Here is a 22,936-nt window from a genome sequence, read left to right as displayed (position 1 = left end):
GGTTGTCAAGTCTCAGGTCCTACTTCCAGTTACCCCTTTGAATTCCATGCCAAGTGTTCCCTTCTCTTAAGCTGTCTCTCACCAAAGAAGGCATCTAGCCATCTCCCCTGGGAGTAAAGGAATGTTGAAGACAGAGCCACTTCCTGTGCATCTCTTTAACTTCTCCTGACACACAGCATATTATCCTCTCAGAACATGCTAGAAGCAGCAATTGAGGGCTGGAGAGATGGCTGAGCGGTTAAAAGCACCAACTGTTCTTCCAAAGGTCCTGAGTTGGGTTCCCAGCAACCACATGGTGGCTCACAACCATCTGTAATGGGGTCTGGTGCCCTCTTCTGTTGTGTCTGAAGAAAGCAATGGTGGTGTACTCATATGTATAAAATAAATAAATAAATAAATAAATAAATCTTTAAAAAAGAAGCAGAAATTGAACAAATATTCTACAAGTTCCACCCTCTTCTTTACCAGTGCCCTCTGAGCTATGTTAGAGTCCTGCATGTTTAGTCTGAGCTCATATCTAAATGAATACTGTACATCCTGTATTCCCACTTCTTCACAAGTCCCAGTGACTTGTATTTCTGAATAAGCCCAGGGATTAATAAATCCAGTCATTCTTTCATTCCCTCCTGGTGGGAGAGAGCAAGATCTTTCACTGACATTGAGTCAGGAAGCTGGTGCTGAGCTGTTTCCTTCCCTTCCTCTTCTTCCTCCTCATCCTCCATCTTTATTAGTCTTGCAATGTAGTCCAGAGTGGTCTCAAGTTTGGCAATTCATGTTTCTCAGCCTCTGAAGTCCTAGGATTGCAGCTATGCACCACTACGCTCAGCTTCTGCCTGTTTTCTTGTAACTCTAGTTACTCTGGAATGCAGGGATTTCATATGCTGGTTAAAGGAGCCTATTGGATCTTCCCACAACTGACCATCCTTAGATATCAGCCACTGTGATTAACTATTACACTGGCTTCCATATGGCCTTGGTTAAAAAACACATATGAATAAATGTAATGATGTGTTGAGTATATTAAGATATGCATTGATGTCCCTGGTGATGTCTATGTGGGTCTGGAAAACTGCATAGCTTTTGATAAAATAAAGCAATTTCTTTACTAAAGGGGGCAGGGGTAGGGTGTAGTGGCACATGTTGGGTGGTAATCACACTGTTGGGGCGAGGCTTAGTGAAGAGGCCTGACTGCTGCAAATTTGGGTGGATTTGTATCACCTAGCAAGACCTTGTCTCAAGAAAGTCCCCAAATAACACATGCAACAAACAAACACCCAAGAATATTCTGTTTTTTATCAGGGTAAAGAGTATATATATTTCAAAGTAGCCTTTGTATGAAAAGGGCCAGTAGTCTCGGTTTTATAGCAAATCCAAGGTTGTGACACCCTGCCTCAAAGCAAAACAAAACAGACAAAATAACAGAAAGTCATAAAGCAACTCAGTATACAATTAACGTATACTGATAAAATTTAAAGTGATACTAAACTAAATTTGAAAGCCAGTTCCTCTACTCTAGCCAGATTTCAAGTGTTTAATAGCTTCGTGTGTTTGCTGGCACACATGGTAATCTTAGATGACACCCATATAGAACCGTTTCCGTTTTTACCCAGAAAATTCCATATGGCAGCTTTGTTTTGGATCACTCTTTTGCAATTGAGAAGACTGAGGCCTACGGAAGGAAGATGATCGCTGCATGCTTGTTACAGGCAGATATAGGTCTAGATACAAGCTATGCTGTTTCCTGATATATCCCCCATTTTCTCCTTCCTCCTGAGACTCTAGGATCCTCCAGCTCAAAGACCCTAACCAGTGCAAGAAAGTCAGCCTGGACTAAGCAGGGGTGCTAGTGATGGGGGTAGGGGCAAGGCTGGTTCAGAGGGATGTTTGTAACTGAACAGGGCTTCAGATGCTGCGCATTCCTGATCGGGTCAGGCTTGCCCTGCGGCACTCGGGATTAGCTCTTCTGAACAGCCCCACCTCTTCTTTCTGGAGTTGCCAGTTTCCTGCCCAGCCCAAGGGGCGCACGTATTCAGGGAGGCTCCCGCACTGCTTTGGGTGAGGCAAAAACACTGAGAAAATTCCCAGCTAGAGAAGTACTTCTGGTCAGAGAGATTGTTGAAGATAGGCAGGAAACTGACACAGTACATCTTTCAGAGGTCTCCAAGTCCAGCACCCGGGGGCATCTGGGAAAAGGGCTTCTGCTAACCTACCCGCAAGTTACATTTGGCGGGAATTGTATTTGCCTTTACCTGGGGTCGTGTGTGTGTGGTGGGGTGGGAGTGCGGGGGTGATGGAAAAGACCTGGAAGAGTGGCATACTGAAATGGGGTAGGAGTAGGGAACAGGAGGCGAGAGGCCAGGGGAGGGGGCGCCGGCGAGCGCCCTGACCTCGAGGGTTGTCGAGAGGCGGAGAGGATGGGGGTTGGGGGAGAAGAGGGGAGCCTGGCAGCCAATGGGAGAGAGGATCTCGTTTCAAAAGGGTTAACACACAGCCAATGAGAGCCTGGGGGAGCGGATCCTGCTCACTCCATTCAAGAATCCCAAGTATTCAAGATGGACGGCAGGGAGTGTGGAAGGAGAAAGGGGGCGCGGGGGGAAGAGCCAGATCTGTAGAGGAGCGGAGCGCCGCAGCCAGCCTATCCCGGAGCCTCGGTCCTGGCCGGCGGGTAGAGGAGCGGCCGGCGAGGACTCGAGCCTGGCGGGGGAAGAGAGGCTGGCGGGATACGAGAGGGCGTGAGAAGGGGAGCCAGGCCAGAAAAGAGAGCCAAAAGGGAGGGAAAGGCAGAGAAAGAGCCCGGGAAGAAGGAGGTGGCGGGCAGAGGAACCTAAGAAGAGCGATGTGTAGGTATTGGGAGCTCGGCGCTTTTCGGTTTTCTTCTCTCGGCGAGGGGAGGGGGTACTCTGGCCTTTTTCTCTCCGCTGCCCCCCCCCCCCCACTCCTAGGCATCTTCTATATTTTCCTTTTCGAAACACTAACTGGGGAGCGCCAGGCATGTCTTTCTGAGGTAGCCTCACTGTCATTTTCCAATGGGGGGCGTGGTGGGAATGGGTGGGGGGCTCTGAGGCTGAGCCATCTGCCTGTCCCTGGGCTTGGGAGGGTGTGGGGACGCAGGGGACTTGGAGGGTGTGTTCCAAGAACAGCAAGAGCATTTGCAGGGAATTCGTCACGTTCAGAACTTGTGAGGTGAGCCCCACTTGCTTGGGGGGTGGGGGAATGTGAGACTGGCTTTAGCTAGTAGCAGTGGAGTGCGAGGACGTGGGGAGCCGTGTCTCCACCCTCCAGTTGGGGTGAGTGTCGACTGTGGGGTGAGTTGTGCAGCAAGTACGGCCGAGAGTTTGTGCGTGTGCCTGAGAGCGCGTGTGGTCCAGCCTCGAGGTGTGTGTGGGGGGCACAGTTGGGTGTCGAGGGAAAGTGCCCCTCACCCCACACTTCCCAGCTGCCCCTCTCATCCCATTCACAGAACAGGGCTTTCAGGACCCTCCTGCTCTCCTCCTCCCGTCGCCATGGTTGCGAGAGGAGGTGGGGGGGATTGCAGGAGGAGACAGTTGGAGCCAGCCCCTTGCCCCTGCTGCTCCAGCTAACCCCCCACCTGCCCTTTCTCTCCTTTCCACAGGCTGGGCCCCATTCCTGCTGCTCTGGCGGGCTGGGGCCGGAAGATGGTGGCCAATGAGGAGGGGGAGTGGAGAGAACTTGAGCCAGGGCCTCCCCTCCCCCATTTCCTCCTCTGTTTCTACACCCGCTTCTGGAAGGAGCTGGGGGATGGCTCCTAGGCCCAAGGTGGGGGAGGGGTCCTGCTGGCTGTTGAATTGCTGGTCTCCCCTCAGGAACGAGTTGGGCACGTGAGCTCCAAGAGACTCGGTGGTGTCCCAGCTGCGTATCCCTTCACTCCCTAAGGAAAGATCTGAGAACTCCTTGATGAAGAATCTTCTTTGGCTACTGGGTAATCTTGTCTTTGTCCCTCTGCCCCATGTTGGTCTGGTCCTGTTCCCACTGGCTTGCCCAACTCCAGGAGCAGAGAGGCCTGGCGACTGACCCAAGCTGGGCCTTGGTTTCTGTCCATTAGAACTGTGCAAACTGTGGGGCAGGGCCCAGTGTTTGCTGATTACAAGAACAAACTGTCTGGGAAGGCGGGAAAGACACTCTCCTGCTTCCTGAGGGGGTGGGAGGAGGCCGGAGGGGGAAGCCCAGAGGAAGAGCTCCCAAATAGAATTCAGTCCGTCATTTTTCCTGCTTGTTGCAATGAGGTGGGGGGGGGTCTCCCTGAGGCTACTGCATGGTCTTAATGGATCTCCACAAAGAGGAGTCTTGCAGTCTCTAATTAGCTTCTGGTCCGTATGTTTAACTGGTTTGTGACTCTAGAAGGCTCCATGGCTTGGGCTCCAAGCGCACCTGGCTTTGAAATTTCATCAGTCTCTATGGTCCTTAATGAAATTAAGGGTGATGGACTGGGTTCACGGAAATGAGTGTGAAGACTCCACAACTAACCTCAGGATGGGTAGACAGGAAACGTGGCTTCTAATCCGACTTGATGAGAGCTTATCCTTAACTTAATTCAAGAGCCAAATCACTAACCATTTCACTTAATACCATATCCATAGAGTACTTCGAAGACATCAGAAAGGAAACAGCAGGTCTCAGTTGCTTGCACCTCCAGATCCGGGAGCGTCTTTCCCCTGCCTAAGCACCTGAAGTACCTCTAGTCTCCTGCCTAAGTACCTTCCATTACTCTGGTCCTGGAGGGTCACCTGAGATCATCACCTTGGGACCTCCAAGGTTTCTTTTATCAAAAATTAAGAGGTCAGCTTTAGGCCAGAGATGAGTAAAAGGTTGCAGGAAGGATGCAACCTCACCTATCACCTGGACTTTCTTTCTTTCTTTTTTTTTCTTTTTTCTTTTTTTTCTTTTTTCTTTTTTTTCTTTTTGAACAGCTATTTCCTTTGAGAAGTGTTAAATGCTAGGAATCCCACAGGCTGTCTCACTTGGCTCTGCACCGCCACCCCTCAAGTTAAAAGGCATCTTTGCTGGGATGGACATAAGGACGAGAGGAAGGGACTGGGAGACAGGGTGAGGAGGCGGGCCGGCATGCCTTTGCTGCTGGCCGGAGCTCTTTTCACATTGTGCTACTGTCTAACGTGTACCGAGCAGTGCAATGTTAAAAGGGCATCGGCCTTGTAGTACGACCCGTTGGCCTGCAGCCTCCTCAGCATCACTGTGTTTTCTCCCATCTGAGCATCAGTCTGCTACCCTGCTGGGAATTTGCATATGTGGAGCCATCCATTAGGTGAGCAAGCTATTTGTCTAACTAAGGCAGTAGAGCTCATAAGTTAACAGCTCTGTCCTAAGCCCCAACAGGAAGGCACCCATGTTTTTTGTAGACTTATCCAGAGAGATTTGAACTGAGGGGGTGAATGGCTTTGATGCCACCTGCTGGTTATGTGAGGATATCATCTGAAGTCTTCAGCTTTTAAGAATAAAACCCCCAAGGGGCAGGCTCTTAAATGAAGGTCTGGGTTTTCAGATGAATCTTGGGGTGAACAGTTTGTGGTATGGGAGAAATTTTGTGAGGCCCACAAAAGACCTCTGGGAATAAGGAGGTCCACAGGAAAGGAAAAGGGCTAACAAGAAAGGACAAATGCCTAGGCAAAGGACAGTATCCCTCCTGGGCTCTGTTGCTTTTCCTTGCATCTTCCATGTAGGAAGGAGGTCTCTTTACTCACAGTTTGAATTTTCAGCATGACCCTCTCCTGACCACTCACTTGATCGTGATGGTTCTTGAAGGCAGACCTGCCTGTTGACCCAAGATTTGAGCACTCCTAGTTATGACCTTAAATGATTAATCTTCTAAGCGGTTTCCAGAGTATTCTCATGTTCCAAAACCATGCCATTGACTTTTCTGTCTTTCACAGGGCTCTTGAGCAGATTTTTAAGCTTGCTCTGATGCAGGAAGTGGAGCCAAAAGATGCAATTGGGTACCTACTAGAATTTAAGGAAAGAAGATAACTGGTATCAATACAGTGGGTCAGACACTCCTTTGGCCCCAGAACTCAGGCTTCTGGATTGTTGGCTCTTCTGTGTCGGCTGGTTCTCTGTCCTGTCTACAGTCTCTCCATTCTGATGTTAACAGCATTTGAGATACTACAGATAGCTCTAAGTCTATTACTTCAATCTAATAAAGTTCATCTGAACCTCCCTGGGCATAGTGGTGTACACCTTTAATCCTGGTACTCAGGAAGGAGGTAAAACAGTTCAAGATTAGCATGATCTATCTATAAAGGAAGTTTCAGGCAAGCCAGAGCAATCAATCTAGCGAGACTATGGCAAACCCCCTCCCCACAAGGCTTCATGTCTGGCACAAAACAGCCGTCTAACAATGTCATTCTACTTTTCTTAAGTTTTGGGGTTAGGATGGGGGTCAGTTGATAAGAGTGCTTGCATAGCATGCAGAAAGTATTGAAATTGATCCCTAACACAAGGAATCCACTGGCCAAATATGGTACAGCATGCCTGTAATCTCAGCAATTGGAAAGTGGAGATAGGAGGTTTAGAAAGTTTAAGGCTTACAGCAAGTTAGAAGGCCAGCCTAGGCTACATAAGACTGTTTCAGAAGAACAGTACTTTGTCCATGCTTTCCCGGTGTCCTTGTGAGGAAGTCACAATCCTCTTAAGGTTTACAGCTCTTTCTGTTTCTCCCATTTTAATTTCTCATGTCTCATCCTCTTGCACTTCTATTCCAGCCTCAGAAAAACCCAATTTCCTCGAATTAGCCCAGCTTGTGCCACGTCACACAGTTCCTTCTGAACTTCTCTCCCTCAAGTTGCCCTTTTCCAGCCCATTTTTCCAACATGGTCTCTCTTCTGTGAAGCAGTCCCTGACTCCTCAAATCCAGGAAGCTAGTCTCTACTAGAGTCCTTATTATCTTCTGTTGGGATTAGTTAGCTTTCCGGCCACTAGATTCATTCAGAGTTCCAAAAAGTCTGGCCGTGGCTGGCTGGCTTACCATGCATCCCTGGAGTTTCAGAACAACACCTGGCAAATAATCCGTACCTATAAATATTTGCAATGCCCATGAGTTGATCTAGAAGTAAGAATGTAACTTATAACAGATGATTTTTTTTTACCATAAATATAGTCTTTATAGGAGCTGGGCCTCTCATCACATTTCACATCAGTGCACCCCAGCCATGTTCCTTACATCGCACTTTTGTGTTGATGCTATACTTTTGAACTTTGTCCCACTTTAGATCAACTGCCAGTAGCATCTCGGCCCATAGATTCCATTTAGACTCAGGGTATCCATAAATTAAGACATTTTAGGACCACCTCTCCCCCCAAAAAAATCATGGATACACAAGAAAACGCTAAACTGTGGAATAAGTTTACATTAGCTGCTCGTCCTGAATCCGGGTAAAAGTAGTCTCACTGGGGAGAGCTCCAAGGGACTGGAAACATTAGACCTTCCCTTTGGACGAGCTCGTCAAAACCCATGCCTCTTGGTTCACCTGATGCTTACTGCTTGTGAAACAGGTGGAGGATCTTGCCACAGACAAAGCAACTGCTGCTTCCTACTGGCTTAAAAGGGGGTGGCCCTTGCTGGTGTGCATACAGGGGACAGTATAAGATCCATACCTAAGGAAGGAAAGCCAGGACAGCCACCTCACAGTTGCTTTTCCCCTTTTTATTAAAAATAGACCCAAACACTTTATCATACAAAAGTTTCGTTCGCTGGTGGCAGTCACAGGAAAGACTGGTCCCTCAGCGCTGATGATCTGCCTCCTCCAGAGGACTGGGTCCCAGGGAGCAGTGGCTGAGCCTTGGGGAATGCCCGCAAAGACTGCTCTCTGGCAACAGCCAGCTGGGGGTGGGGGCTGTTCTTGAAGCAGCTTTTCCCACCCCACCCAGTGGCAAAGATTAGATACTTGAAAGTGCCTCTTTAGTGCCAAGGTAAACGTGGAGTGAAATGGGAACCCCTGTAGTTGATCCCCAGGGTCTAGGGTTTGTGTTTTCCCTTCTATTGGTTCCATCCTGGTCCTTTTTTTTTTTTTTTTTTTTTTTTTTTTTTTTAACCAAGAATGGGGGTGGATAAACTACCCTCAGACTCTGGGCCCCTGATAATCTGAGACCAGACTTTTCACTCCATCTTTGCTCTTCTGTGGTCTAGCCCCACCACCAATGTTTGTCCTGTTCATTCAAAAAAAAAAAAAAAAAAAAGCTGGTCAACATTTGGTAATTCACAGTCCTGTCTGCCTGAGTTCATGCCCTGCCATCACTTGGCTTCCAGTGCCACAGTTATCTCCTTCCCCTGTTTTGTATTTCCCTGACTGCGACCCACTACTGAGCCTTAACCACCCCTGGGGTATCCCAGGCTCCTGTTCCAAAGAACCTGGTACTGCTGTGACGGGGGAAGGGAGGAGATGGTCACTTGGAACCAGGTTTCCCCAGGGGTGGGCAGTACTCATGCTGGTTCGGACTGCTGAGCAGGGGCAGGGGACTGGTGTGAGGAGGGTGGGGCATGCGGAGGAGGGTCCCAGAGTGCTGAGCCCCTCAGTCCCAGCCGTTGTCTTTCACCATGTGTGACATCTCAATGATGTACTTCCCTTCTTTGTATTTCTGGCTGGTCTCAAAAGCTTGTTCCTGGAGGTTGGGGGAGGGGGGGGGAGTAAAGTAATGACCATGGGAAGGTGTCTCCCCTCTACCACCACCTAGGCCAACCCAATTCCAAGCTCCCTCTGTGGACTAAGTGAAGGCCTGGTGTGTGGACACTGGGTTTGGAGGGCCTCAGGGACTGTCTAGGAGTCTTCAAATACTTACATATTTCCAGCCCAGTGTGGTCTTGCAGCTTTCACAGAAGATGTCAGCTACAGAGTGGAGTCCTGTGAGCAGGAGGCGCTGTTCAGCTGGCCCACAACCCACGTTGACCCTGTCTCAGGAAACAAGGACCCAGCACACAGTAGGGTTGTTCTGTCAGTCCAGCCCCCAACCAACCCAAAAGGATTTCTACCTGGGGAACCTGCCTTCAGCGGTCCACCCCATTAGAATTAGTGCTTGGGCCTTCCTTCACTCCACAAAACTAAACTGTGTTTCCTAACCCCTTTATGGAGGGGATAGTAGGACCAGGAGTACCAGGTCCATTTTGCAAAGAGGAAAGCTGTTGAAACACAAGTACACACACACACAAAGAAAGAAGTGGACTCACACGGAGTTAAACAGGTAGGCCCGGCCATGGCTTCCTTGGAAGGACTGTGGAAACAGGACAAACAATGACTACCGGGTGTCCCTTAGCCCCACTGCCTAAACCCCAGTTGGAGTGTCTGGAGACCTCAGGTGCTCTCACTGCCCCCTCTCTTGGCAAGCCTGGAGTAAACGCCTCGGGGAGTGGCAGGCCCTCACTTCAGCGTTACCTTGGAAATAAGCTCATCGTGTTTGGCCAAGTGTGCTCGACAGTGGACGCAACTGTATGTGCGGTGGCAGCGGGGCAGGTAGCTGCGGAAAGTCTTGGTGGGTAGACATGCAGGGGCCGGGCCAGGGTCACAGCTTGGCATGACGGGTTGGAGGACGATGCCCTGGCGGGCTGGAGGGGCTGGTGCGGTGCAGCCCCCACAGAGACGGTCGCAGGTAAAGCAGCGGAGCAGATTGGCTAGAGCCGTGTTTCAGGACGGTAAAAGTGTGGGGGGGCTGCCCTGCCAGGGCCCCCCCAGACGAGAACCAGATAGAAATGGAAATCACCTGGCAAGAGAAGAAGGTGCATAAGGGGAGGTAGGACCTCACAAGGAGCTGCTTTTGATTGGCTAGAGAAGACGGGGCTCAGCTCATCTGCACCGTCCCCATCACCATCAGCCCTCAGCCTCTCATTGCACTTTCTGTCCCCTAGAGTCCCATTCTGTTCTGGCAGCGGTTCCAGGCGTCTTGTGCCATGGCCAGGGATTTGGTACCTTTCTCTCTCCAGAGACAGTAGCAACCTCTAGCATTTTCCATTGAGAGCAGCCTGCTGGCACAGACATCTCCTTGGGAGCCACATCACCAGCAGAGGCCCACCTTGTGTCCAGTTCTATGAGGAACTGTACCCCAACATGAGATCGGAACCTTTTAAAAGCCAGGTCTTCCTGGAAGTTGGATTTGTTTTGTTTGCTTGTTTAGCTTTTTTTTTTTTTTTTTTTTTTTTTTTTTTTTTTCTATCTCAAGGCCTCCATTTGCAATACAATCGGCCCATACTTTGGGAAGGAAGGAAAGAGGAACAGGCAGGTGGGTAAACACACACACCCTGTTCGGTACTCCCCTGGGGTTGAGTCCTGTGCCCTGGAACTCCACAGAACTTGGTAGCTTTTTCAGTATTGCAGACCTTACCCCTGACTGTTCCTGAATCCTGCATCCTGGGATGATACAGCTCCTGGGCTAGAGGGAGCACTTGCTGTCTTCCTAGCTTCTGGTCCTCTGGTCCTCATTACTTACCGTTGCCTTAGCTCTAGGTTAAAGACAGGCACTCAGTCCTAGAAGAATTATCTTTCCTCCAGCAAGTCTAATTCGAGACCCCTGGAAAGTAGGCAGCACATCAGAGGCCAGACTCCTGGGCTGTGTGCTATAGAGTGAGAGCAACCTTAACAGGAGACGACAGGGTAAGGGGATGCCTTGTTTTTAAAAGCTGAGCTTTGAGGCACAAGGCAAAAAATATTTCTCCCAGGAGCTAGAGTGACAACACCAGTGACAGGACAGCAGCAAATGAAATAATTGCAGGGATCTGATTAAGAATCCTGAGACGCTGGGATCGGCTCGCACTCACTGGCTGAGGGTACTGGGAGCAGAGGATAAGGGGGGAGGTGTCTTCTGTTAACTCCGATAAGCAGGTGATGTGCCTCCGCCTCTCTAGTGGAGTATCCTGCAGCTGTAGGTAGGGTAGCCTGTGTCTCCTTCAGAGATGCCCGCTAAGTGCTCTCATGATGCTAGACCACCAAGCAGAGGAGGCAGTACAGCTTCAGTTGCCAAGATAAACAGGCTGATCTGTCCTCCGTGGTGGCCACAAGCACCCGATTCTTCTATTGTCTCCAAGGGCTGTCATGCAGTCTCCGCAGATCCCCCTGAGTGAGACCATCTTCAGTTTCTGGTCCTCTACTGTTGTCGGAGTCCCAGGAAGACACCTTGGGCTGAATTCAGGGTGACATTGTATCCTGGCCCTCCTTGCTACAGTTCAGCATCACTTCCTTGATTTTCCTTCAAGTTTGCCTTCAGTTCCCCTCAAGGTGCCACCTTGAAACACCTACTTCAAGGGACTAGGAGATGCCAGGTTTGCCCCCTCCTGCTATTTTCTTCCCCAGCCCTGTCCTTCACTGTCACTGTCACGCCTCCCTCCCTGTCCCCTGCTTCTCTGTCCAGCAGAGAAAAAGCTGCAAAGGACAAAAAAAAAAAAAAAAAAAAAAAAAAAGAAAGAAAGAAAGAAAGAGTTGGGGTCATTTCTTCTCCCATCTCTGTCATTTCTTGTCATGGGGTGGAGCAAACCAGGCAAATTACTGGGGTCAGAAAACAAAACAAAAACAAAGGTGAGTGCTGGGAACAGGACAAGTCCCTGAAGCTGAGATGAGGCTGGGCTGTGGGAGGTGGGGGGGGGGGGGAGCAGAAGGGCTTTTGCCTGGGAAGACTGGCTACTGAGAGCTGAAGTGACAAGGCAGAGACAGGTGGAACCAGGTGCGAATTCGATGCCTCTCAGGGAATAAAAAAGGGGAGGGGGGCTTGTGCTCACAACGGATGTATTCAATTGCTTTGAGGTTTGCCTCCCCCTGGGCCAGGCATTTTCAGTATGGTATGGTCCGAATAATTAGCAGAGCAGCCAGCTCCCAGGACGGGCTTTGGGGGGGTCTGCACCAGCAGCAAAAACAATAAACAGTGATGTCTGATGCTGCAGCCAAAGTTGCCGGGAAATAAGTGCGAGAGAATCGTCAGAGCTTGGGGAAGGATGGAGGAGCTGAGAGAGAGGAGCGGAGGCAGCGGGGAGGGGGAAGGGAGGACAAAGGGTGGATGAATAATGCTTTTGCAAAGGAGAGAAAGCAACACGCAGCAGGAAGAGGTAATTTGCGAAGGGGAAAAATTGATTTGGAGAAGGGCTGCCCCCCTCACCTTGAGGTCTGCTCCAGAGATCTCCGTCTATCTCTCTCAATCTCTGTTCACTCTTCTCTCTTCTCTGTTGGCTCCTTCAATTGGGAAGGGGATGGGATTGGGGGAGGGTAGTTGGGGGGAGCTGAGGTCTGGGACTGCAGGCTGGACAGCTGCTGGGGGGCCAGAGGTTGCCTCTTGCTCTGTACCTCGGTCTGTGGGTAAATGTGGCTGTGTGTTGTGGAACTGCATCATAACACTGTGAGTCATCCAACCCCCCCCACCCCCCTCACCTCCCACGTCAGAGCAGGGCTGGGAGACACAGGAGGCGGGTTGGGAGGGAGGGAGGGGGCAGGCATCAAGGGACCAGGCTAGAGGAGTGATGTTAGGGAGTGGGGGCAGAGGGATGGCTGGCTTAGGGGTATCGATGTCGGTGGTAAGGAAAAGGCGAAATGGGTTGTTAAGGAGCGAGGCTGTGTGGCCAAGGAAACAGAAGCTGAGGAAGGGCAGGGATGGAGTGAGGGTGGCAGGGAGGGAGCAAGGATGGAGAAGGGAGAGGTGGATCTAGAGAGAGCCAGGAAGTACACGCGCACTCAACATGATACATTTCCACTTCAACTCTGACATCAGCTCTGATGCAGGGTAAAGAAGGATATACTAATTGTCATGGATGACAAACCGGGCGTTCAAATGTGTTCAGTACTGAGTACTTGGAAGCTTTAATGTCTCAGTTTAATGGCCCCAAAGAAGCCATAGGTCAAATATGGTATCTTAAACCCAGGAGCCTCTTATCAGCTTCCCAAACGGGTTGTGCTGCGAATGGAGACGCCTATGTGACTTGAGGTTCTTGACAGAGCTGTAAACTTTCAGAGGCACATCCTCAGGGAAACTTCACTCTGCATCCCAAGACTGCAGTGTCCAGTGCAAAGCCCAGCATGTTGAGGATATTTGCAAAATAGCAGTTTGCTTTCCTCCTCAGACAAGGGCCAAGCGTCTGGCTTTGATATCCAAGACACCGGGAGTTGAAATCTTAGCTCTGCCAATTATTTACCAGGAACCTTAAGCAAGTGACTAATCCTTCTGCGCCATACAGTTCCTCTTCTGACCAGTGAAGCTAATACTATTTACCTCAGGGAGAAGTGACTGACTGCGTGAGATAGCGTGTAAATTTCCAAAGTGCTTGGCATACAACAGGCAGATAGGCACTAAGTAAAGAGTAATGAAATTTTATTTTGTTCCCTCCTTTTTTTTTTCCTTGTGGATTTTTTCCTTTGTTTTATTGTATATTTTCTTTATTTACATTTCTGTTCCCTCCTTTTTTAGATAGCTTTTTAAGTTAGCATTCTAAATTGAGTTTTGTTATGGGTTAGTGGTTTTTTTTTTTTTTTAGATTTATTTATTTTATGGGAGTACACTGTAGCTGTCTTCAGACACACCAGAAGAGGGCATTGGATCCCATTACAGAGGGTTGTGAGCCACCATGTGGTTGCTGGGAATTGAACTCAGGAATTGAATGGAAGAGCAGTCAGTGCTCTTAACCGCTGAGTCATCTCTCCAGACCCCAGGTTAGTGTTATTTCAAAATAGTATGGGGCACTGTGGTGGGCAGGACTGCAAATTCCAGAACAAAATTCCAGAACAGCCTGTGCATCCTGGTAAGATAAGGAATGAATAAAAAGAAACTTCAAACCAATACAGATGGAAACCATATTCTCAAAGTATGACTTTTAAGCTCAGAGAGTATTTTCTATTATATTTTTGATCTTTCTTTCTTTCTCTCTTTCTTTATTTCTTTCTCTCTTTCATCATCATCATCATCATTATTATTATTATTATTATTATTATTATTTTGGTTTTTCAAGACAGGGTTTCTCTGTATAGCCCTGGCTGTCCTGGAACTCACTTGGTAAACCAGGCTGGCCTCGAACTCAGAAATCCACCTGCTTCTGCCTCCCAACTGCTGGGATTAAAGGCATGCGCCCAGCTATTTATTTATTTTTTAAATTATATATATATATGAGTACACTGTAGGTAGCTGTCTTCAGACACACCAGAAGAGGGCATCAGATCCCATTATAGATGGTTGTGAGCCACCATGTGGTTGCTGGGAATTGAACTCAGGACCTCTGGAAAAGCAGTCAGTGCTCTTAACTGCTGAGCCATCTCTCTAGCCCTATTTTTGATATTTCAAGAGACACAATGCCAAATGTTTGTCTTATGGAGGGATTACATTTTCCCTTTTTTTTTTTTTTTTTTTTTTTTTTTTTTTTTTTTTTTTTTTTTATCAGCTTCCAGGTAAAATTCATCTGACCTAGAACACTTTCAACTCCATTTTATTTCATAGGTTAATTTTCAGAAAATGAAAACTGTGAAACACAGACTTCTGGAGAGTAGTTCTTTCATCTATCTATCTTCTCACATGTGAGGGGTGAAGATTAAGACGGAAAACAGGGAAAGCGAGATCTTGTTAGTGCGGTAAGAAGAAAAGGGAATTCTGAATATTCAATCAAGATCAAGTCTGGAGTTTAGTAAACTCTGAAGACACAGTGCCTGAAAAGGAGAAGAGCTGGCAAAAGGAGGAAGGAATTTGGTGCTTACCATCTTTATTCAAGAAGCTGAGGTGAGAGGCCAGCCTGAAGTACACAGAGAGCTGCAGGTCAGTCTGGGCTACAGTGTGTGAGACTCTGCCTAAAACAGGCAAGCTGGTTATGATGGTGCATGTTTGTGATCCCAGCCCTGTAGAAACAGACACAGAGAATCCAGAGTTCAAGGTTCTCAAAACATAAAAGTCGGAGAGAAAGCTGGAGCGGGGGAGGGGGACTTTCCATCTTGGTGACAGATAGATGGTAATACTGGAGTTGTGATGATGGCTCAGCAGGTAAATGCACTTGCCAAAAACCTGACTGAAAACTCCAAAGTGTCGTTCTCTGGCCTCTACACTGTGGCACATTGCCACCTCCACATCATCATCACGACACACGACATGATGAGCCAAACAAAGGAAAAAGAAGTGAAGTGTACGAGACAAGGATGATTTTGAGGATCCAGGCTTGAGGAAAACAGAGAACGGCCCCTAGGCTGTAGAATTAAAGCTGGAAGCAAGAAGGGTATTCATAAATTTAAATCAACAAAGGAACAAAACTATCAAAGATTTAGCTGCAGAGGAGAAGGACCAGGACACAGGACAGAATGATGGGGTGTCCTATGGCGGCGGGGAGACCTGGTGAGACTGGAAATGAAGAGAGTGGAGTAACAGGCACACACACAGATGGCTTGTATGCTGTCCTTTTTCTGTATTTGAGAAGCGAAGGGGAAAGCGATCTCAAAGGGAGGAGAGGGCTCTTCCTGAATTCAGCTTGAGATGGTTATACAATATCTGAAGAAAGATGACTTTCAGACAACTGGGAGACATTGAGAGTGGAAACAAAGAACCAGACTGGGAAAAATGAGTTCTGAAGAAAGAGGGTGAGGCCACAAGCTTGCTAACGGAAGTCTAGAGCTAAAATTCTGAAGAGTGAAAAAGGATCAGCCTATGCCGAATAGTTCGTTGAAAAGCTACTGTCCGAATGGTGAATGAATGGCATAACTAAATCACATCTCCAAAGAAAACTGTGAGAAATGACAACTTACCTGCCTGAAAACCGAGCGCTAGGTAAGACCAGGGAGAGAAAGGTAGACCAGAAAGCTACCCTAATCTCTCAGTTCAAATTCATCAAGTGGGCTAGGATGAGGAAAGTATTCACCTGCTTTAAAAACTAAACAGGGGACTGGAAAGATGGCTTGGTAATAGTGGCTCACAGTTATTGGTAACTCCAGTTCCAGGAAATCTGACCTCTTTTGCTGATCTAGAAGGGCATCAGGCATGCACACGATGCACACACATACATGTGGACAAAACGCTTATACACATGAAAATATGTGAGGCAGTTGTGGTTCATGCCTTTAGGTCCAACATTCAAGAGGCAGAGGCAGATGGATCTCTGAGTTCAAGGCCAGCCTGGTCTATGGAATGAGTTCCAGGAAAGCCGGGGCTATACAGAGAAACCACCGTTTCTTGAAAAACTGAACAACAACAAAAACCACAAACAAACAAACAGTATGGGTTGGGTGGAGTGGCTGGAGAGTTGGCTCATGGGTTAAGGGTACTTGTTGCTCCTGCAAAGGTCCTCCATTTGATTCGTAGTACCCACATGGCTGCTCCATTAGTCCATCATCTTCCAATCTCTGCAGGCATCAAGTATGAGTGTGGTCCACATATGTACCCACAAGCAAAACATACGGGTAAAATACAGTAAAAAAGAAATTCAGGGGCTGGAGAGCTGGCTCAGTGGTTAAGATCATTAACTGCTCTTCCATTCAGTTCCTGAGTTCAATTCCCAGCAACCACATGGTGGCTCACAACCATCTGTAATGAGATGTGGTGCCCTCTTCTGGTGTGTCTGAAGACAACTACAGTGTACTCATATAAATAAAAAAAATAAATATTTAAAAAAAAAAAAAAAAAAAAAAAAGCCGGGCAGTGGTGGCACACGCCTTTAATCCCAGCACTTGGGAGGCAGAGGCAAGTGGATTTCTGAGTTTGAGGCCAGCCTGGTCTACAGAATGAGTTCCAGGATAGCCAGGGCTACACAGAGAAACCCTGTCTGGAAAAACAAAACAGAAAACAACAACAAAAAACCAAACCAAACCAAAAAACCTCGGAACACCTGTAAAATGGGGGTTACAGTTATAACTATTGCACAGGGTTCTAACTGGAATTAATATATACCCATACAGCCATGAAACAACACCTAACAGCTAACACTTGATTTAAATGTTTTAGTTAAGCTGGGCCGGTGGTGGCACACGCCTTTAATCCCAACACTTGGGAGGCAGAGGCAGGTGGATTTCTGAGTTCGAGGCCAGCCTGGTCTATAGAGTGAGTTCTAGGACAGCCAGGGCTACACAGAGAAACCCTGTCTCAAAAAACAAACAAACAAATGGGTTTCCTGGCTGTCCTGGAACTCACTCTGTAGACCAGGCTGGCCTCGAACTCAGAAATCCACCTGCCTCTGCCTCCCAAGTGCTGGGAAACAAATGTTTTAGTTATGTTTCTCTTATTGCTGAATGGTTCAGGAGGCAGAGTCAATCAACACAGGGAAGGATGGCAGTGGCAAAGGCTTGCAGCTACGGTGGTGAAGACTTGCTTACATCTGACCAGATCAGGAAGTAGACAGGGTGGAACGTAGGCCTAAGGGGCTGTTTCCTTTTCCTCTTCTGATTCAGTCCAGGACCCCAGGCTGTGGAATGGAGCTGTCCACAGTTAGGGAGAATCTTCCTCTTCAGTTACGTTTTTTTCTGAAATCCTTTCAGAGACACACCCAAAGTTGCACCACCCTTGGTGTCCAAGGTGTTTACTGATTCAGTTAAGTTGGCAAAAGGAATGAACCATCAAAAAGGTCTACCTCTAAGCCTTTACACCTTTAATGCCTTTAAATCTGGAGGCAGAGGCAAATGGATCTCTGTTTGAGGCCAGTCTGGTGTGTGTAGTGAGTTCTAGAATAGCCAGGACAGTGAGACACTGTCTCAAAACTGCAGCAGCAGCAGCAACAACAAAACAAAAGCCTACCTCTACTGATAACTGTTTGGACAAATGCTTCTGATTATTCTAGTTTTTTCCTCAAATGAAATTGGAGATACTATACCTACCTGGGTATTGTGACACAGACACCTGAAACTACTTTGAAAAATGTAAAGCACTGTATAAACAGATATTATAGTCTCCCCAGTCTATAATAAAAACTTGACTAACATTAGATACTTTCTATATTATAGGCATTGTGCTTAGCACATTATGTCTCATCTAATCTTCAAAACAATTTTAGGAGGTTGAATACTGTTATTATTCCCATTTTATAGACGAGAGATGTCTCAGGGAAAGGAAGCCTGTGATTTATCCAAAGTCAGGCAGTGAACTAATACAAGATTCCAAAGGCCATACTCATGAAAAGTTGATTATAGACATGGAACCAGTTAGCAGTGGTGTAAATGATTGACTTTGTATAACTCTCAGATGTGCTTAGAGAAAGTTTAGAATCTGGCAGAAGTTGTTGGATAATGACTGATTCATAAGATAAACGAAAGAAATCATTGGGTTTTTATTCTACATGTTTTTTTTTGTTGTTGTTGTTTTTGTTTTTTCTAGACAGGGTTTTTCTGTGTAGCCCTGGCTGTCCTGGAACTCACTCTGTAGACCAGGCTGGCCTCGAACTCAGAAATCCGCCTGCCTCTGCCTTTCAAGTGCTGGGATTAAAGGCGTGCGCCACCACCGCCCGGCTTTTATTCTACATTTACTAAAGAAAAAAAAATCAGCCTGGTTGATAGCTCAAATTTGTAAATTGCAGCATTCAGGAGATCAGAGGCAGGAGAATCACATGGAGTGCCAGGTTGGCACCTTAAGCATACACACAGGAAGGGGGGGCGGGGAGGGAGGGAGAGAGAGAATTACATTTAGTCTCTTCTGTTTGCCAGTTCCGCATAGCCTCAAATGGGGAGTGCTTGACCTGGTGTGTGTATTTCTGCCACTTTCCCTCCTGGTGTGTGTGTTTCTGCCACTTTCCCACCGTCTGGCTGCGTTTTGCTAACTTCCCCCACTTTTTGGGTTGTAGTCTAGTAGAGCAGAGTTCTGATCTAGACAGTGATGCCTCTCCCTTTCTGGTCGCCCTTAGCTTTCCTGGATAACAGGGAGAGACCATGTAACCACCTCCTGCGTGGGCGAACCAGCATCGACTCCTCTCCGCCTCCTGCGGTCTTCCCGCACAAAGTAACGGCGTTGCCCCGCCCACCTCCGCGTGTCACGGAATAATCCTTGAACTATCATTCCCAGAGGGCCAAGCGGTGGCGCGCGCTCACTCACTCCAAACTACACATCCCAAGATGCATCACGCGACCGCGTCTCCTACTACCGCGCAAGAGCGGAACCGCCTTTGCTTTCCGGCTAGTATTTAGTCGAACGTTGTTCGTGGTTGTGCTGAGTTCCGAGGTTTCTGCAACGCTGACTTGGATCCTGTGGCCGTACAGGTAAGGCTTAAGGAACCCGATTACCTCTGAGAGGCCCCAGCAGATTTTGGTGTCGGAGCTAAATTCGACAAATACTGGACCCAGAACTGTGGTTCAGAATCTGAAATAGTAATTTACATTTCTTTGGTAGTTTCTAAGTTACAATGTTTTGTTTTTCCAACTGTGGTCCTTGTTATCCCCGGCAAGTGTAAATGCCCACCATACAGCACTTGGGGAGTTGGTTCAGGTATTCAGTGGTTGGATTATTGTAACTACTAGTAGTTTCAGAGCTGGACATGCAACTGTTTTCTGAGTCCGAACCCAGTGTCTTGTTCTTTGTATACGATTCAGAGGCTTGCTTTTTGTTGCCTAAGAGAGATGGAGAATGAGCATGTGTTACTTTCTTTTCCAATAGAGTGATGGAGGAAAGACTGCAATTCAAATCTGCTAGTTACATCTGTAGGTAGTTTTCTTTTTATGTCGTAGTCATTATTCATTGTTTTTGTTGAGGTACACTACTATTCTACCTACTAGAGGCAGAGGAACAAACAAAAATACCTCTACCTTTTGGTTGTGGGGAGACCGGCTGTAAACAGTGACTCAGGAGCAATAAGAACTATGCAGAAAAAGATAAAGGGACTAAACCATTGGAAGATTTTGAATAGTGGCCTGATGTGGTGATTTGATCAAATGTTTAATTTGGTTCTAGGCACGGCAGCTTTACCGAAAAGATGAGCGAAGAATCCAATGATGACAAGAAGCCAACGACTAAGTTTGAGCTAGAGCGAGAAACAGAGCTTCGATTTGAGGTGGAGGCATCTCAGTCAGTTCAGTTGGAGTTGTTGGCTGGCATGGCAGAGATCTTTGGCACAGAGCTGACCAGAAACAAGAAATTCACCTTTGATGCTGGTGCCAAGGTGGCTGTTTTCACTTGGCATGGCTGTTCTCTGCAGTTGAGTGGCCGGACCGAGGTGGCTTATGTCTCTAAGGACACCCCTATGTTGCTTTACCTCAACACTCATACAGCCTTGGAGCAGATGCGGAGGCAGGCAGAAAAGGAAGAAGAGAGAGGTCCCCGAGTGATGGTAGTGGGTCCTACTGATGTGGGCAAGTCCACGGTGTGTCGACTGCTTCTCAACTATGCAGTGCGTTTGGGCCGCCGTCCTACTTACGTGGAGTTGGATGTAGGCCAGGGCTCTGTGTCCATCCCTGGTACCATGGGGGCCCTGTACATTGAGCGTCCAGCAGATGTGGAAGAAGGTTTCTCCATCCAGGCCCCTCTTGTGTATCATTTTGGCTCCACCACGCCTGGCACCAACATCAAGCTTTATAATAAGGTCAGAACTGGAGCTAAAAGTGGGGTGGAGGGAAGGGAGTAGGGAGTAGGGAACTTTGTTACTTAAAACTGCACGATTTTCCCTCTGAATATAATTGCCTTTTTTATTTTCATTGCCTGGTGTGGTATTACTGCCACCTGATTTCATAAGAGGTCATTTTAGCCAGCTTTAGACGGCTAAGCATTTTGTGGCACTATTCGTAGTAATTCATTATTAAGAGGTAAAACAGGAAGCAGAGGGCTTGGAAACATGGCTCAGCAATTAAGAGTCTGTCACACACCTTTTAATTTCAGCAGAGGGAGAGGCAGGCAGATCTCTGAGTTTGTGGCCAGCCCAGTCTCCATAGCGAGTTCCAGCACATAGACCCTGTTGCAAATCAAACCAAACCAAACAAAACCCAAACCAAGAACAGTACTACTCCTGTCGAGGGTCAGAGTTTGATTCCCAGCACCCATGTTATGCTATTTCCAGTTGCCTGTCACTCCAGCTCTAAGAGGATCTGGTGCCCCAGGCCTCTGTGTGCGCCTGTACTCATGTGTGCAGGCATACATACAGATAGATACATAATAAAAAATAAAAAAATTTAAAAAGGAAGCTGAAGTAACAAAGTTAAATCCATGTCATGGGGTTAAAACCAGTCATTAAAACCATTTTGATGTTAATATATCAACTCCTATCATCCTATCATCGAGCGGTGAAGCTGATCCCTATATCCTAGTACTTGGAAGGCTACGATAGGACTTTCAGGAGTTTGAAGCTAGGCTAGAGTTTTGTACTAAAACCCTGGCTCAGAAAAGTAAAAATCCTGGGGAGCAGGGTCTAAGGTTGTAGCTCAGTTGCCAAGCACATGTCAAGGCTTGTGGTAGCATTCCCAGCCTGTACAGTTTTTGGATGGTACCTATTACTCAAAGAGGAACTTAGATGGATTTAGGAGCTGGAGAGATGGCTCAGTGGTTAAGAGCATTGGCTCCCTCTTCTAGAGGGCCTGGGTTTAAGTCCCAGCACCCACATGGCAGTTCGTGACTAACTGTAACTCAAGCTTCATGGGTATCTGACATCCTCACACAGACATACATGATGACAAAACACCAATCAATGCACGTGAAATAAAATTAATAAATCACTAAGGAAAATAGACACAGATTTATTTATTTTTGTTCTTTTGATTCTTCTCCAGATTACATCACGTTTAGCAGATGTGTTCAACCAAAGGTGTGAAGTGAATAGAAGGGCTTCTGTGAGTGGCTGTGTCATCAACACCTGTGGCTGGGTCAAGGGCTATGGTTACCAGGCCCTGGTGCATGCAGCTTCAGCCTTTGAGGTGGATGTGGTTGTGGTTCTAGATCAAGAACGACTGTACAACGAATTGAAAAGGGACCTGCCTCATTTTGTTCGAACTGTGTTGCTCCCAAAATCAGGGGGTGTGGTAGAACGCTCAAAGGACTTCCGGCGGGAATGTAGGGATGAACGTATCCGTGAGTATTTCTATGGATTCCGAGGCTGTTTCTATCCCCATGCCTTCAATGTCAAATTTTCTGATGTGAAAATCTACAAAGTTGGGGCACCCACCATCCCAGACTCCTGTTTACCCCTGGGCATGTCTCAGGAAGACAATCAGCTCAAGCTAGTACCTGTCACCCCTGGTAGAGACATGGTGCACCATCTCCTGAGTGTCAGCACTGCCGAAGGCACAGAAGAGAACCTTTCTGAGACGAGTGTGGCGGGATTCATTGTTGTGACCAGTGTGGATGTGGAACACCAGGTGTTTACTGTCCTGTCTCCGGCCCCCCGCCCACTGCCTAAGAACTTTCTTCTCATCATGGATATCCGGTTTATGGATCTCAAGTAGTAATTAGCAAGAAGCCTCACTTTCTGGACCATAAGAGTTCTGGCCATCACCAAAGGCAGATGGAATGAGCTATGGCAATCTTATTAAGGCAGCTGACAAGTCCCAACTAGCAGAAAGCAAATTCTCTACCTCTTGAAACAGTGGTAGTAGCCTGACTCCTGGCTATTATTTGGTTCATTTACTCTGAACCAAAAGGAGACAGCTCAAAAAGAAAATCTGATTTTTTTTTTTTAAGATCGCCTAAGGTACCATTTTAAAGATTCCAAGACTATAGAAAATTCCATGTCTTCCACTGTGCTACCATGTGGGTTTTCTTGTTACCACTTTCTAATATCTCTGTATATTTGTTATGCTATTTAACCAGGATGAAAGTGAGAAAGAATTTAAACTTGAAAACAATTATTTTAATAAATATTGTCATAGAAGTTGGTGTGATTCTTTTTTAATTTTACTTCTCACCCCTAAGCATTATAGAAACTATAGGACTGACTTATTGCTAAAATGCTGTGAGGAAGGGAAAACTAAGAACTTCCTTGTGAACCATCCAGATTTTTCTGATGGTTTTCTCTTGCTGGTAAACCTGTTTCCAGTGTCCGGTGTATTTGGAGATAAGAAAGAGGCTAGAGATAATTTGG

The 22,936-nt window shown here is 47.3% G+C and overlaps 2 protein-coding genes and 1 long non-coding RNA gene across 4 annotated transcripts; 2 read left to right on the top strand and 1 right to left on the bottom strand.

Moving 5' to 3' along the window:
• Positions 1-2,580: 2,580 nt before the first annotated feature.
• LOC143441356 (uncharacterized) lies at positions 2,581-6,195 on the top strand. Its single transcript, XR_013108672.1, has 3 exons — positions 2,581-2,840; positions 3,825-3,940; positions 5,907-6,195. It is a non-coding gene; the product is annotated as an uncharacterized LOC143441356 (long non-coding RNA).
• Positions 6,196-7,654: 1,459 nt separating this feature from the next.
• On the bottom strand, positions 7,655-12,345 carry Ypel4 (yippee like 4). Of its 2 annotated transcripts, none has more exons than XM_034496920.2 (5): positions 12,103-12,345; positions 9,399-9,723; positions 9,194-9,237; positions 8,809-8,917; positions 7,655-8,178 (listed from the first exon to the last, which is right to left on the bottom strand). In XM_034496920.2, exons 2-5 carry the CDS (start codon positions 9,537-9,539, stop codon positions 8,155-8,157), a joined length of 318 nt encoding a protein of 105 aa, XP_034352811.1. In that variant the 5' UTR covers positions 9,540-9,723; positions 12,103-12,345; the 3' UTR covers positions 7,655-8,154. The 2 variants fall into 2 exon arrangements, with proteins under 2 accessions (XP_034352811.1, XP_034352810.1); XM_034496919.2 differs by having other exon boundaries at positions 7,655-8,631; positions 12,103-12,341.
• A 2,083-nt stretch (positions 12,346-14,428) lies between these two features.
• On the top strand, positions 14,429-22,726 carry Clp1 (cleavage factor polyribonucleotide kinase subunit 1). The gene is made up of 4 exons (XM_034495903.2): positions 14,429-15,729; positions 18,785-19,136; positions 19,825-20,452; positions 21,630-22,726. The coding sequence occupies exons 3-4, from the start codon at positions 19,847-19,849 to the stop codon at positions 22,299-22,301; spliced, it is 1,278 nt and encodes a 425-aa protein (XP_034351794.1). The 5' UTR covers positions 14,429-15,729; positions 18,785-19,136; positions 19,825-19,846; the 3' UTR covers positions 22,302-22,726.
• Positions 22,727-22,936: the final 210 nt, after the last annotated feature.

Source organism: Arvicanthis niloticus, chromosome 2 (assembly GCF_011762505.2).
Source record: "Arvicanthis niloticus isolate mArvNil1 chromosome 2, mArvNil1.pat.X, whole genome shotgun sequence".
Lineage (NCBI taxonomy): Eukaryota > Metazoa > Chordata > Mammalia > Rodentia > Muridae > Arvicanthis > Arvicanthis niloticus.
Note: the sequence above shows the minus strand (reverse complement) of the source record. Positions and strands in the feature narration are given on the sequence as shown.